General features: G+C 38.0%; 1 protein-coding gene across 1 annotated transcript in view; it reads right to left on the reverse strand.

The window, feature by feature from the left end:
- Positions 1-16,689, reverse strand: part of SCAI (suppressor of cancer cell invasion) — a 151,341-nt gene that overhangs the window by 5,697 nt on the left and 128,955 nt on the right. Inside the window, exons 16-17 of the mRNA XM_047069410.1 lie at positions 13,682-13,855; positions 13,395-13,495 (exon numbers count right to left, since the gene is read on the reverse strand). Coding sequence (XP_046925366.1) covers positions 13,395-13,495; positions 13,682-13,855 — 275 coding nt within the window. The remainder of the gene's footprint in view (positions 1-13,394; positions 13,496-13,681; positions 13,856-16,689) is intronic.

Here is a 16,689-nt window from a genome sequence, read left to right on the forward strand (position 1 = left end):
AATTATATGACGGAGGTGTCAAAGATGGCTGACTGTAAGGCTTTAGGAACAGGTGACATAAGACAAGAGCCGGGATCCACTGAGAGAAAAAGAGAAGAGAGGAAATAATTTGGAGAGAGTATAAAGCTTCAGGTTTTTGGTATATTTATTTGAAGTAATAGGGTAATACAAATTCCCTCAACAGGAATTCGAAAATTCAAGTCTGCATCTCGGAAGACAGGTGTGAGCAGTATATGTAAACACGCATATAATCTTCATGGAGATAAATATTAAACCAAGAAAATGGATGAGATGTCTAAGAATATTAGCAAAGAGAGTGATGAAAGAAAAAAAGAGTCCCTAGAAAGGGAGAAGAAATAATAGCAGGAAAAAAAAAAAAGGAATAGTCAAAGAAAAAGTGAAAAAAAACAACTTTTTGTAATTGCATGGAAGCAAAAGAAAGAGAATTTTAAATATCAGGTTGTTCTCACTTGGAAATTCTTCTTTACTTGGTAATTTCTATATATTATAATTTTGCCACTCATTTAAAATTCCCTGGAGAAATAAGTCACTACTTTTCTATGCATCCCACATGACAGTTCATATACTCAAATGTCACTTTTATCTCTTTCAGCTTGTAGACTTTACTCATTACAATTATAAAGACCACATTTTTGTATTACCACACTAAATATTATGAGGAGAGACAAAAAAAGAAATGTTCTAAACCCCTAAAAGAAGAAAAAAACAAAAAACAAGAACTACTGGTGGACTATTGTAAGGTGAACAATTCTCTCAGCTCACACAGGGCTGAGAGATGTTTGAGTTCTGACCAAACACCTCCTAGAGTAGAGGAGATTTATCTGTGGAAACAGAGGACATATGAAAGACATCCCAGAAACATCATCCCTTGTCGTATATTGATAAGCTAACATTACTCTAAAAGCTACCTTAAAAAGCTTGAAAACAAGCCATGAAAAGTCAAAGAGGGGTGCTTGGGTGGCTCAGTTGGTTAAGGATCTGAGTTCAGCTCAGGTCATGATCTCATGGTTTGTTAGAATCCCATATGGGGTGAGTTCATGTCCCACTTTGGGTGAGCTTATGCCCTGCTTCAGGTGAGCTACAGCCCCACTTCAGGTGACCACAAGTAGTACCACATGGGGTGAACAAGAGCCCTGCTTTGGGTGAACATGAGTCCCACTTCAGGTGAGCCCTGCTTCTCTCTGTTTCTCTCCCTGTCTCTCTCTGCCCCTCATGGGAAGAATCCCTCTCTCTCTCTCCTTCTCCCTCTCTCCCTGCCCTTCATTCACTTGTGACCTCTCAAAAAAACAACAAAACAAAACAAAACAAGTCAAAGAAATATGCAAGTGATTTAACTCCTGCTAGAATAAAGTCCAACATTCTTTAAAGAAAGACAACAAAGTCTAGAATTCAACATCATAAAACTCACAATGCACACACTCTAAGAAAAATTACTAAACATACAAAAAATTAGTAATACAAAACCCCTAACCAGTAGGAAAAATCATAAAAACAAAGCTGTAAATGATAGAGAATATAGTATTAGCAGACAAGGACTTTAGCTCTTACACATACATTTAAGGGCACAAAGAAAACAAAATGAGAAGAGAAATGGAAAATATTAAAAGAATCAAACAGAACTTCTAGGAATGAGAAAAATGTAATTCCTGAAACGAAAAACTAAATGGAAAGGATTAACAGCATATTAGATGCTGTGGAAGAAAACATCAGTGAACTTGAAGACACAGCAATAGAAACTGAAACAGAAAGAGACTTTTTTTTAATGAGGAGCAAATGAAGTGATCTGAAGGTTAGTAACAGGTTGTCTAATATATATGTAACTAAGTTCTAGAGACAATGGAGGAAGAGAGAAAAATATTTGAATAAATCAAGTATTCTAAAATATTCCAAAACTATTCTATATATCCAAGATGCTCAAGGAACCCCAAGAAAAAAAGAAAGAATGAAAACCCTATCAAGGTACACAATTACCAAATTATAGGAAATCAATATGAAGAGAAAAATCTTAAAATTACTCAGAGAAAAAAGAAAACACGAATTACAAATCACAGTAATTAATAGAACGGCATTCAGAAAATCAGTAACAATACAAAAACTGTGAACTACATTATAACAGATATTTACAGAACTCTTCATCTGACAATATGACAGTAGCAGCATGTATGTTTATTTCAAGTGCCCAGAGAACATTTACCATAATAGATGACAATCTGGATGATAAAGCAAGTCTCAGTAACTTAAAAGGACTCAAACCATAGTAGGTATATTACCTGACCACAAAGGAATTAACAGAGAAATCAGTAAGATAATGATAACTTGAATATTTAGATACAAAACAACATATTCCTACATAACCCATGGTTAAAAAAAAATCAAGAGTAACATAAGGACTGTTTCAGAGAAATAAATAATGAAAGAACTAATCACCACCAGAACTGCACTATAAGAAGTGATAAAAGGGGTGCCTGGGTAACTCAGTCAGTTGAGCATCCAACTTTGGCTCATGTCATGATCTCATGGTTCATGGGTTCAAGCCCCACATCAGGATCAGTGCTGATAGCTCAGAGCCTGGAGTCTGTTTCAGATTCTGTGTCTCCCTTTCCCTCTCTCTGTCCCTCCCCTGCTTGTGCTTACACTCTCTCTCAAAAATAAATAAATAAACATTAAAAAAAAAAAAGAAATGATAAAGAAATTCTATAGTAAGAAAAATGATATCAGATGGAAAATCGAGTACAGAAAGAAATAAAATAAAATAAAATAAGAAATAAATAAACACACACACAAAAAAGTAAAACAACAGAGATAAATCATTAGTGATGTTAACATAAAATTCTAAGACAAAAACCAAACCAAACCTCAATTAATTCAAATGAAGATAAAGGCAGCAGAGAAAGAAAAAAGGTACAAACCACAGTTAGGACAAATAGATAACAAATAATAACATATTTAAATTTTTTTTTTAATGTTTATTCTTGAGAGAGTGAGTGAGACAAAGCATGAGTAGGGGAGGGACAGAGAGAGAGGGGGACACAGAATCTGAAGCAGCCTCCAGGCTCCGAACTGTCACTACAGATGCCGATGAAGGGCTCGAACTCACGAACCATGATCATGACCTGAGCCAAAGTCAGATGTTCAACTGACTGAGCCACATAGGCGCCCCTAAATAACAGCATTTATTTAAGTCAAGCTATGTTAAAAATTACATTTATTTATTTATTTATTTAATGTTTATTTATTTTTGAGAGAGAGACAGAGTGCAAGTGGGGGAGGGGCAGACAGAGAGGGAGACACAGAATCTGAAGCAGGCTCCAGGCTCCAAGCTGTCAGCACAGAGCCCGACGTGGGGCTCGAACTCACAAACCATGAGATCATGACCTGAGCTGAAGTTGAATGCTTAACTGACTGAGCCACCCCGGTGCCCCTAAAAATTACATTTAATATAAACATAATTCAAAACTAAAAAATGTCAAAGGAAAGGTAGAGATTGTCAAACTAGAAAAAAAAGCAAGACCTAACTAATGCTATTGAAAAGAAATCCACTTCAAATAAATATAAAGAGAGCCATAGGTTAAAGGATGAAAAAAGATTGGTCATGCAAACACAAACCAGGAGAAAACAGGTATGGTCATATTAATATAAACCAAATAGACTACAGATCAAGGAATACTGCCACACATAACAACAGACATTGCATAAATGAAGGGGTAATTTCAACAAGAAGATATAACAACCCTACATATGTATGAACTCAACTTCAGGGGCGCCTGGGTGGCTCAGTCAGTTAAGCGTCCAACTCATGGTTTCGGCTCAGGTCATGATCTCATTGTTCGCAAGCTTGAGCTCCACGTTGGGCTCTGCACTGTCAGCGCAGAGCCTGCTTGGGATACTCTCTCCCTCTCTCTCTGACCCTCCCGCACTTGTACTCTCTCTCCCAAAATAAATAAACATAAAACAAATAAAAATAAAAACAGCTTCAAAATGCACAAGCAAAAAACAAAAGCAAAATGAGAAACCAACCAATTCACAATGATAATTAGAGGTTTAGATAGTCCCCTGTTAGGCATAGAACAAGCAGACAGAAAATCAGTGAGAATACAGAGGACTTAACACTGCTTCAAATAGTTCAATAACAAATTGAATGAACTGACATTTATATATAACTCCATCTAATAACAGAATACCCATTCTTTTCAAGCACAGATAGAACCTTCATCAAAATAATTCATATGCGGAGTCATAAACAAGTCTCAATGAACTTAAAATTATTTAATAACCGTATTTTTTATTTTTTTAATGTTTATTTTTGAGAGAGAGAGAGAGAGAGACTGAGCACGAATAGGGGGGTAGGGCAGAGAGAGAGGAAGACACAGAGTCTGAAGCAGGCTCCAGGCTCTGAGCTGTTAGCACAGAGCCTGACGTGGGGCTTGAACTCACAAACCACGGGATCATGACCTGAGCTGAAGTTGGACGTTTAACCAACTGAGCCAGCCAGGCGCCCCTAAACTTAAAATTATTTAAATCATACAACTAAAGCAGTGCTTTAAAGGTAAGTACTTGTATTAGAAGAGAAAAAAGGTTTCAGATCTAAGATAAAAAATACAGAAATTAAAAGGGCAACTTAAAATGAATGTACAGTTGGGGCACTTGGGTAGCTCACTCAGTTGAGCAGCCGATTTCGGCTCAGGTCATGATCTCCTGGTTTGTGAGTTCAAGCCCTGCATAGGGCTCTGTGCTGACAGCTCAGAGCCTGGAGTCTGCTTCAGATTCTGTGTCTCCCTCTTTCTCTGCCCCTCCCCTGCTGGTGCTCTGTCTCTCAAAGACAAACATTAAAAAAATTTTTTTTAAAAAGAAGAGAGAAAAGTTTTCAGATCTGAGCTTAAAAATATAGAAATTAAAAGAGGAACTTAAAATGAAAGTACAGTTGAGGCACTTGGGCAGCTCAGTGAGTTGAGTGCCCGACTCTGGCTCAGGTCATGATCTCATGGTTTGTGAGTTTGAGACCCACATTGGGCTCAATGCTGTCACTGTCAGTGCACAGCCTGCTTTGGATCCTCTGTCCCCTACTCTGTGCCCTTCCCCCGCTTGGGCTCTCCCAAAAGTAAATATTAAAAATAAATAAATAAATAAATAAATAAATAAACATCAAAGTTATGACGGTCATTTAAAAAAAAAAGATAGATAAACCATAAAATACCTAGGAATAAATCTAACCAAAGAGGTGAAAAATCTATACACTGAAAACTATAGAAAGCTTATGAAAGAAACTGAAGAAGACACAAAGAAATGGAAAAAGATTCCATGCTCATGGATAGGAAGAATATTGTTAAAATGTCGATATTACCCAAAGCAATCTACATATTCAACGCAATCCCTATCAAAGTAACACCAGCATTCTTCACAGAGCTAGAACAAATAATCCTAAAATTTGTATGGAATCAGAAAAGACCCCGAATAGCCAAAGCGATCTTGAAAAAGAAAACCAAAGCTGGAGGCATCACAATCCCAGACTTCAAGCTATACTACAAAGCTGTAATCATCAAGAAAGTATGGTACTGGCACAAGAACAGACACTCAGATCAATGGAATAGAATAGAGAACCCAGAAATGGACCCACAAACGTATGGGCAACTAATCTTTGACAAAGCAGGAAAGAATATCCAATGGAATAAAGACAGTCTCTTTAGCAAGTGGTGCTGGGAAAACTGGACAGCGACATGCAGAAGAATGAACCTGGACCACTTTCTTACACCATACACAAAAATAAACTCAAAGTGGATGAAAGACCTCAACGTAAGACAGGAAGCCATCAAAATCCTCGAAGAGAAAGCAGGCAAAAACCTCTTTGATCTTGCCCGCAGCAATTTCTTACTCAACACGTCTCCAGAGGCAAGGGAAACAAAAGCAAAAATGAACTCCTGGGACCTCATCAAAATAAAAAGCTTTTGCACAGTGAAGGAAACAATCATTAAAACTAAAAGACAACCGACAGAATGGGAGAAGATATTTGCAAATGACGTATCAGATAAATGGTTAGTATCCAAAATCTATAAAGAACTTATCAAACTCAACACCCAAAAAACAAATAATCCAGTGAAGAAATGGGCAAAAGACATGAATGGACACTTCTCCAAAGAAGACATCCAGGTGGCCAACCGACACATGAAAAAAATGCTCAACAACACTCATCATCAGGGAAATACAAATCAAAACCACAATGAGATACCACTTTACACCTGTCAGAATGGCTAACATTAACAACTCAGGCAACAACAGATGTTGGCGAGGATGTGGAGAAAGAGGGTCTCTCTTGCATTGTTGGTGGGAATGCAAGCTGGTGCAGTCACTCTGGAAAATAGTATGGAGGTTCCTCAAAAAACTAAAAATAGAACTACCCTACAACCCAGCAATTGCACTACTAGGCATTTATCCAAGGGATACAGGTATGCTGTTTCGAAGGGACACATGCACCCCCATGTTTATAGCAGCACTATCGACAATAGCCAAAGGATGGAAAGAGCCCATATGTCCATCGATGGATGAATGGATAAAGAAAATGTGGTATATATATACAATGGAGTATTACTTGGCAATCAAAAAGAATAAAATCTTGCCATTTGCAACTACGTGGATGGAACTGGAGGGTATTATGCTAAGAGAAATTAGTCATAGAAAGACAAAAATCATATGACTTCACTCACATGAGGACTTTAAGAGACAAAACAGATGAACATAAGGGAAGGGAAACAAAAATAATATAAAAACAGGGAGGGGGACAAAACAAGAGACTCATAAATATGAAGAACAAACTGAGGGTTGCTGGAGGGGTTGTGGGAGGGGGGATGGGCTAAATGGGTAAGGGGCATTAAAGAATCTACTCCTGAAATCATTGCTTCACTATATACTAATTTGGATGTAAATTTTAAAAAATAAAAAATAAAGTTAAATTAAAAAAAAGATAGCTGAATAAATAAATAAAATGAAAGTACAGTTGACTTTTTTTTTTAACAGTAAGTACCCAATTTAATCACTTTGCATCCATACACAGACCCACATATCTTCACTTACATATTTCATCACATAAAGGGTCCACAATTCTCTGCCTTGCTGAAATAGATGTCTCCTGCAAGGGTTTGTAGGTGATTTTCTTACTTATTTTCTGGTCGGTTAAATTCAGTGCTCATATTTCTGCTGTTTGCTTTATTTTTTTTAATATTTTATTTTTTATTTAATTAAAAAAATTTTTTTATAATTTACATCCAAATTAGTTAGCATACAGTTGACTCTTGAACAATGCTGGGGTTAGGAGTGTCAACGCGAGCATAGTTGAAAATTCATGTATAACTTTACAGGGTGCCTGGTTGGCTCAGTTAGTAGAGCATGCAACTCTTTTTTTTTTTTTTTTTTGGATTTCGGAGTTGAAAGTTCGAGCTCCACACCGGATGTAGATATAACTTGAAAAATAAAATCTTAAAAAAAAAGGAAAAAAAGAAATCCATGTACAATTTTAGAGTCCCTAAAATTAACCAATAAGAAAAACAGGGGAGTGTGGGTGGTTCATTTGGTTGATCATCCATCCGACTCTTTTTTTTTTTTTTTTTAATTTTTTTTTTTCAATGTTTATTTATTTTTGGGACAGAGAGAGACAGAGCATGAACGGGGGAGGGGCAGAGAGAGAGGGAGACACAGAATCAGAAACAGGCTCCAGGCTCTGAGCCATCAGCCCAGAGCCCGATGCGGGGCTCGAACTCACGGACCGCGAGATCGTGACCTGGCTGAAGTCGGACGCCTAACCGACTGCGCCACCCAGGCGCCCCCCGACTCTTGATTTTGGCTCAGGTTGTGATCTCATGGTTAGTGAGTTCAGAGCCCCACATGAGACTGTGCTGACAGCACGGAGTCTGCTTGAGATTCTGTCTCCCTCTCTCTCTCAAAAATAATTAAATAGGAGTGCCTGGGTGGCTCAGTTGGCTAAGCACCTGACTTCAGCTCAGGTCATGATCTCGTGGTCCGAGAGTTCAAGCCCTGCGTCGGGCTCTGTGCTGAAAGCTCAGAGTCTGGAGCCTGTTTCAGATTCTGTGTCTCCCTCTCTGCCCCTCCCCCACTCACATCTGTCTCTCTCTTTCTCAAAATAATAAATAAACATTAAAAACTTAAAAAGAAAACATTAAAAACAAAACTGGGGTGCCTGGGTGGCTCAGTCGATTAAGTGGCCAATTTCGGCTCAGGTCATGATGTCACAGTTTGTGAGTTTGAGCCCCCGTCTCAGGCTCTGTGCTGACAGCTTGGAGCCTGGAGCCTGCTTCAGATTCTGTGTCTCCCTCTGTCTCTGCCTCTCCCCTGCTTGTGCTCTATCTCTCTCTGTCTCTCAAAAAATGAACAAATGTTAAAAAAAAAAAAATTGAAAAAAAAAACAACTAAGAAAAACAGAAAACATGAACAGCTTTTGAAATTGAATTCATTAATTTAAAACCTTCCACAAAAGAAAACCCCAGGTCCAGATGGCTTCACTGATAAATGCTATCATCAATCTTTCAAGGAAGAAATAATATCAATCCTAAAGAAGCTTTAAGAAAGAGAGAAAAATGAAACACATCCCAACTCATTTTATTTATTTTTATTTTTTTAATGTTTATTTATTTTTGAGAGAGAGAGAGAGACAGATTACGAGCAGGGGAGGAGCAGAGAGAGAGGGAGACACAGATTGGAAACGAAGAAGTAAAACTGTTCTTGCTTGGGGTGTGTGGGTGGCTCAGTTGGTTAGGCGTTCAACTTTGGCTCAGGTCATGATCTAGTGGTTCATGAGATCGAGCCCTGCATTGGGTTCTGTGCTGACAGCTCAGAGCCCGGAGTCTGCTTCAGATTGTGGTCTCCCTCTCTCTTTGCCCCTCTCTGGCTCATACTCTATCTCCCTCTCAAAATAAATAAACATTAAAAAAATTTTTTTAAACTGTTTTTACTTGATGGTGACAGGATCATGTACATATGAAATCTTAACGAATGTATAAAAAAGCTAACGGAACTAATATTTCAATTCAGCAAGACTGCAAGGAAACAACAATGTTAAAAACAGCAGTATTTCTATATATTAGCAAAAAATAATTCAAAATGAAATAAAAATACAATTCTATTTACAGTACATCACTAAACTTGAAATACTCTGGAATAAATTTATTTATTTATTTATTTATTTAATTTTTTTTAATGTTTATTCATTTTTGAGACAGAGAGAGAGACAGAGCATGAACGGGGGAGGGTCAGAGAGACAGGGAGACACAGAATCCGAAGCAGGCTCCAGGCTCTGAGCTGTCAGCACAGAGCCCGACGCGGGGCTCGAACCCACGAACCGTGAGATCATGACCTGAGCCGAAGTCGGACGCCCAACCGACTGAGCCACCCCAGGCACCCCTGGAATAAATTTATTAAGATACATGTAAGACCTGTAAGACGAGAACCACAAAACGCTGCTGAGAGAAACTAAAGACCTAAATAAATGGGGCAATATACCACAGTCATTGACTGGAAGACTCAATATTATGAAAATACAATTCACCACAGATTGGTTAGAAAGATTAAATACAGTCCCATTCAAAATGTGAAGCTGATGCTAAATTTCAAATAGATATGCAAAGGAACCAGAACAACCAAAAGGCTTAAACTTTAGGGGGTTCACATATAGGATTTTAAGAATTAGTATAAAACTAGAATAACCAAGGCAGTAGTGTATTGCAGAAAAATGCTATAGGTCAATGGAACAGAATTTAGAGTCCAGAAATATCTCTATACATACATGGTTGACAGATTTTCAAAAATGTTACACCAGTAACTCAATGCAAAAAGGATAATCTTTTCAACAAACTATACTAAAATAGTTCATATCCATATGAAAGAAAGTACCATTAACCTTTACCTCACACTGTAAACTAAAGTAACTCAAATAGATCACAGACCTAAATGTAAACACTAAAGCTATTAAAACTAGAAGCACACTTAGAAAAAATCTTTGTGACTTTGGAATAGGCGAGCATTTCTTGGATAAAACAAGCCACAAAAAAAGAAAAAAAAATTGGTTAGTTGAAACTTCATCACAAATTTAAAAGTTTAGTCTTCAAAAGCCACTGTTAAGAAAAGAAAAAGGCAACCAGTGAATACAGCAAAATATAGCTGATAAGTACATGAAAAGATGTCTAATATCACATTATTAATGAATATCACATTATTCAGTGAAATGCAAATTGCAACTACAATGAGAAAACACTATAAATCCACAAAAATGGTTGAAATTTAAGACTGGCAACACCAAATGCTGGCAAGGATATAAAGAAACTTTTGTTATATACTGTTGCTGGAAATATAAAATGGTACAAATACTCTAAGAAGAAGTCTGGCAGTTTCTTACAAAAGTAAACACATACATACTCTATGACGAAGAAAATTCAAAACATATGTCTGAGCAGACTTGTATAAGAATGTTCATAGCCACTTTATTTATAGTAGTCAAAAACTTAAAACTGCCCAGGTGTTCATCAAAGGGAGAAGGCCTAAATAAACTGTGGTATTTTCAGACAATGGATTACTACTCAGTAGTAAAGAGGAACGAGCTACTTATACATGAAACATGGATTAATCTCAAGAACAACATGTTTGGTCAAAGAAGGTTTACACAAAAGAATCTATACTGTATAATTCAACTTTATGAATAGGTAAAACTAAGTTAGAGTGAACATAATAAAAATAGCATTGCCTCTGGGGTAATGGGTACTGGACTGATTGGAAAAGGGTGTAGAGAGAATTATCTGGACTGGTGCTTGGTTTGAGTTACACAGGTATATGTATTTGTCAAAATGCACCTCATAGCACAGGTTAGTTTTGTGCACTTCAATGTATATGAACTTTACATTAAAGAAAGAATAGGGGTGCCCGAGTGGGTCAATCGGTTAAGTGTCCAACTTCGGCTCAGGTCATGATCTCATGGTTTGTGGGTTCAAGCCCCTTGCCGGGCTCTCTGCTGACAGCTTGGAGCCTGGAGCCTGCTTCAGATTCTTTGTCCCCCCAAGTCTCTCTACTCCTCCCCTGCTTGCACTCTGTCTCTGTCTCTCTGTTTCAAAAAATGAATAAGTATTACAAAAAAAAAAAAAAAGAATATATAGGGGCACCTGGGTGGTTCGGTTAGTTAACCATCCGACTCTTGATTTTGTCTCAGGTCATGATCCCACAGTTCATGAGTTCGAGCCCCACATTTGGCTCTTTGCTGACAGTGTGGAATTTGCTAGGGATTCTCTCTCTCCCTCTCTCTATCTGCCCCTCCTCTGCTTACTCTCTCTCAAAGTAAATAAATAAATTTAAAAAATTAAAAAGAGTATATATATGTCATTTATTTAATATTTTTTAATGTTTATTTATTCTTGAGAGAGACAGAGCATGAGCAGGGGAGGGGCAGAGTGAGAGAGGGACACTGAATCTGAAGCAGGCTCCTGGCTCTGTCAGCACAGAGCCTAACGCAGGGCTCAAACTCACGAGCTGTGAGATCATGACCTGAGCCGAAGTCAGACGCTTAATCTTAACTGACTGAGCCACCCAGGCACCCCTATGTCAGTTATTCATATGCACGATGAAGTGTTTGGAGGTAAAGGCTATTGATGTCTACCATTTATTTCAAAATGCATCAAAAAATGAGATAAACTGATGAATGGAAAGAGGAATCGGTAAATAGACAAATATTCCAAAGCAAATATACCAAAATGTTTAGCTGAAGAATCTAGCTAGTGTACATATATGGATATTCACTGTACAATTTTTTTCATGTTTAAAATCACCATAATAAAATGGAAAAAAATCAACATATTTTAAAACTAAAAGTTACAAGAGACTTAAAAATGTTCAGGCATATCTGAAAAAAACCCAAATGTTACTTATAGAAATGAAAAGTATAATGGCTAAAATTTTAAAAAAGTCAATGAACAGTGTTATGTTGTTACACGAATTCACAGAAAAAAACCAAACCACTTAATGGCAAAATGGACCAAAGATCTGAACACACTCTTTACAAACAAGAACACAGAGGGGCACCTGGGTGGCTCAGTCGGTTGAGCGTCCTACTTCAGCTCAGGTCATGACTGGTTTGTGAGTTTGAGCCCCGCATCAGGCTCAGAACCTGGAGCCTGCTTCGGATTCTGTGTCTACCTCTTTCTCTGTTCCTCCCCTGCTCACACTTTGTCTCTCACTCTCTCTCAAAAATAAACGAACACTGGGGCACCTGGGTGGCTCAGTCGGTTAAACGTCCGACTTCAGCTCAGGTCATGATCTCACACTCTGTGAGTTCGAGCCCCACATCGGGCTCTGTGCTGGCAGCTCAGAGCCTGGAGCCTGCTTCAGATTCTGTGTCTCCCTCTCTCTCTGCCCCTCCCCTGCTCATGCTCTGTCTCTCTCTGTCTCAAAAATAAATAAAAACATTAAAAAAATAAAATAAATGAACATTAAAAAAAATTAAAGAAAAAGAACACAGAACAATATGTGAAAAGTTGCTCAACCTCAAAGCAATCTCAGAAATAAAAATTAAAGCCACAGTGAGCTATGACTTTATACCCATTAGGCATACATGATATAAAGTAAGACCGCAACCCGGGCTGGAGAGGACTAGAGCAACAATAACTCTTACATACTGCTGCTGAGCATAAACTGAGATGACCACTTTGCAAAACCGTCTGGCATCACCTAGTAAAGTTGAAGATACTTACATCATCTGACCTCATATTCCACTGTAGGTATAGTCCCCATAGAAAGTCTTACATGTGTGTACCAGGGAACTGATAGAAGGTTTTACAGTGGCATTGTTTACAATAATAAAAAACTGGAAACAACCTAAATGTCCATCATCAGTAGAATAGATGAGAAATTTATGATATACAGTCAAACAATGGAATCCTATAGGGCAGTGAAAACGAATGAATGAAAGCTACAGTTGTCATCAACTTGGCTCAGTCTCAGGAATAAAATAGCAGGTGAAAAAAGAGCAAGCTGTAGAAGAATACATACAACGTGGATCCATCCATATGCTGTGCAGGAATCCAAACACATGTGGCAAAACCATAAAGATGAATGCTAAGTATAAAGTTCAGGATTTTAATTTCATTTGAGAGAGAGAGAGGACCTGGAAAGGGCCTAAAAGGTAATGAAAATGTTCTACTTCTTAAACTGGATGTTGAGTTTTCAGATGTATCTTACATTGGTCATCATCATATGTTACATATTCATTTGTAAAATGCCTTTGCATCTATTCAAATTGTATTTAATATAACATATTTAATAAAATATAATACATGATTCTTAAATTCCTAAAATGGTAAAATTGGTCATTAATAATATTCTTTGCCTACCCGAAAAATCTTGTGCATCCTCATGGTGGCTGAACAAAAGATAAATCTTGTGAGGAGCAAGCGAAGAAACTCATCTCCAAAAAACTGGAGAAATGCCTGATCTGCAAAAAGGAGAAAGATGACAGTAAAAAGATGCTTAAAAGGAAAACACATTTCAAGGGGAAGAAAGATCAGGAAAACCTTCTCAACTTTCCTGCCTTCAACAAATACCTTTAAAAATTCAAACAATTTCAAAAATTTAAGAACCGTTATAGTATGTTAAGTGTGCAGTTAGATTAGTAGGGTACCTATTGAACGCGAATGGGTCAGTAGCTGGGCAATATCGCGGTTGATTTTTCGAAGATATTCTTGACACTTTTCCCATAGGCCTCTGCGCATGCTTGACAATCCAGAGACAAATAGGAAGGCCATTAGAGGATTGTTCAAAAAGAGAGTGAAGAGGCTACCTCGTTGAGATTGATCTGTAATAACAAACATGTTATATATAGAGACAACAGTTTTGCAAAAAATAAGAGATGCATTTGAGGAGTAATTTAATATAGTGACAATGTATTAAGTTTATATCATTAAATCACAACAAAGTAGATTCTGCATGTAACTACAAAAACATCCCAGGCACACTACTTTCTGCTGAACAAACTTACGATAGAGCCTAGTATAAACTTAAGAGAAATGGAAAAGGTACATATTCCTTTGCCTTTTTCACTCCAACTAACAAATTTCATCCAAATACGGCAAGTACGTGGGCACTTCATGATAGCATTCTCTGAGTACTAGAATTGGCAATCTTTTTCATTCTCCTTTAGTAGTTGCTCTTTCTCTGCCTATCCCTTAAATATCAGTATTTTCTTTCTTTCCCCCTACACAATGCTGATCTCACCTACTCCCATAATTTCAGTTATCACACGCCAACTAATTCCCAGTTCTCTTATCTGCAGCCTAGATTGAGCTTGCTAGGTCTAGGACTGCATTGTCCTGCTGTAGCTACTGGGCACTTAAAATGTGTCCAAACTGAGATGCACCGTGAAGTATAAAATATATGTGGGATTTCAAAGCCTCAGTACAAAAAGATATATTAATGTTAATTTCGCCTGTTTCTTTCTACTTTTTTTGAAATGTGGCTACTAGAAAACTTAAAATTATAAGTGAATTACATTGTCTTTCTATTGAATAGAATTGCTCAAGACTACAATACTCAACCTAGGTCTCAAAGGTAACTTCCAACCCAACATGTCAGAAACTGAAAGCAAATTCTTCCCTCTTTTGTTTTCTACAAATCTGCTTCTTACCATCATTTCTACCAGCATCTCAGCCAGAAACCCGGAAGTCCATCCCTGCCTCCTTCCTCTCCCTTATTCTCTCATATCTAGTCCATCGCCAAATCCTGTTGGCTCTCTGGGTTTAGTATCTTTTGAAGCCACCACCATCTCCCTATTTCCATCAATGTTCTTCTCCAATTCATTCTCCACAAGGTGGCCTGAATGCTCTTCCAGGCTACTCTTCTGTTCACAATCTTTTGATGATACCCCACTGTCCTCCAGTTAAATTTCTTCACAAATCCTAAAAGGTTTTCCATGATTCGGCCACACAATCCCACACCCTACCCTTCCGCTAGCAGGAAGTACTTATATTTCTCTAAATATTTCATAAACTGGGGTGCCTGGCTGGCTCAGTCGGGAGAGCGTGTGACTCTTGATCTCAAGGTTGTAAGTTCGAACCCCACGTTGCGTGTAGAGATGACTTAAAAATAAAATCTTAAAAAAAAAATGTTCCATAAGCTCTCATCACAGTGGTCTTATGTCGGGGCTCACACACTATTGCTCTGCTAGAACAAGCCTCATATAATTCAATATATCCTTCAACTTTAACATCTTTTTATCCACTTTCTTCACCTTCAAGGGCCAGTTAGGAGTTCCTCTATGTGTTCCATGTGCTTGCTCCTATGAAACACCTGTAAGAAATGCATCTTTGGCGAGATATTTGGCTGTGTGAGGAGCATACTGTGTTGTGTGGGTTAGAGCGTTATCCCCAGTGCCCAGCGCAGGACCTCATAAATAAATGCTGAGTAAAGGTTTGTTGATAAATCATGCAACTCATGGTTACAGAGAGAACTCTACATTTTATTATTATTTTATTTATTTTTTATTGTTTATTTATTTTTGAGAGACAGAGCATGAATGGGAGAGGGCAGAGAGAGAGGGGGACAGAGAACTTCAAGCAGGCTCCAGGCTCTGAACTGTCAGCACAGAACCCGATGTGGGGCTTGGACTCATGAACCATGAAATCATGACCTGAGCCAAAGTCAGACACTTAACCGACTGAGCCACCCAGATGCCCCAGAACTGTATACTTTAGATACCAGAGGGGCAGTAATCTAATTAGGCCTTCCAAATACTTAGGTATCCGCTAGTTTTGTGTCCCGATAGGCCAAATTTAAGGGATTAAAGGTCTGAGCTTTCTAGCACAAAGATATGATACTAAACTAAAAACTGTTAAGGACATACACCACAACTGAGCAGAGTAGTAAGCATTAAGAATAATGATAGTTTAAAAAATGATAGTACATCCTGAATACTTACTATATATCTAGAATTATTTAACAAGGAGGTACTATTATTATCTCCATTTGATAGGAAAGAAACTGAGGCACAGAATGGCTAAGTAACTTCCCAAGGTCACATAGTGAGTAAGTGGTTAAGTTGGGATTTAAATTCAGTTTGCCTCCAGAGCCTGGTGTTTTTACCCTCTATACAGTAAAGCCTTTTGGACCAAATAATCTTGGTATTAACACATTAGATCATGCAATTTTATTTTTTTTATTTTTTTTTTTTTTTCAACGTTTATTTATTTTTGGGACAGAGAGAGACAGAGCATGAACGGGGGAAGGGCAGAGAGAGAGAGAGACACAGAGTCGGAAACAGGCTCCAGGCTCTGAGCCATCAGCCCAGAGCCCGACGCGGGGCTCGAACTCCCGGACCGCGAGATCGTGACCTGGCTGAAGTCGGACGCTTAACCGACTGCGCCACCCAGGCGCCCCAAGATCATGCAATTTTAAACAAAGCTGCATCTTGATAGGACAAATTGGTAGGAAAACGCACTCTTAAATAACTGGAAGAGGTTATATTTCTCCAGAAATGATAACAAACACGTTAACAAAGTCCTCAAAGCAGGAGAATTTTACCGTTGTTTGAAGGTAAGTTTTATCCCTTAGTAATTTGGCTTTTGGATACATGAACTTAATATTTCTACATGTTCTTCCCTGTTAAATAGCAAAACTTACCTTAAAACAACGGTG

Source organism: Lynx rufus, unplaced genomic scaffold (genome assembly GCF_022079265.1).
Source record: "Lynx rufus isolate CCGP_SWC_20201006 ecotype Redwood Valley unplaced genomic scaffold, mLynRuf1.p SCAF_10, whole genome shotgun sequence".
NCBI classification, from domain to species: Eukaryota; Metazoa; Chordata; class Mammalia; order Carnivora; family Felidae; genus Lynx; species Lynx rufus.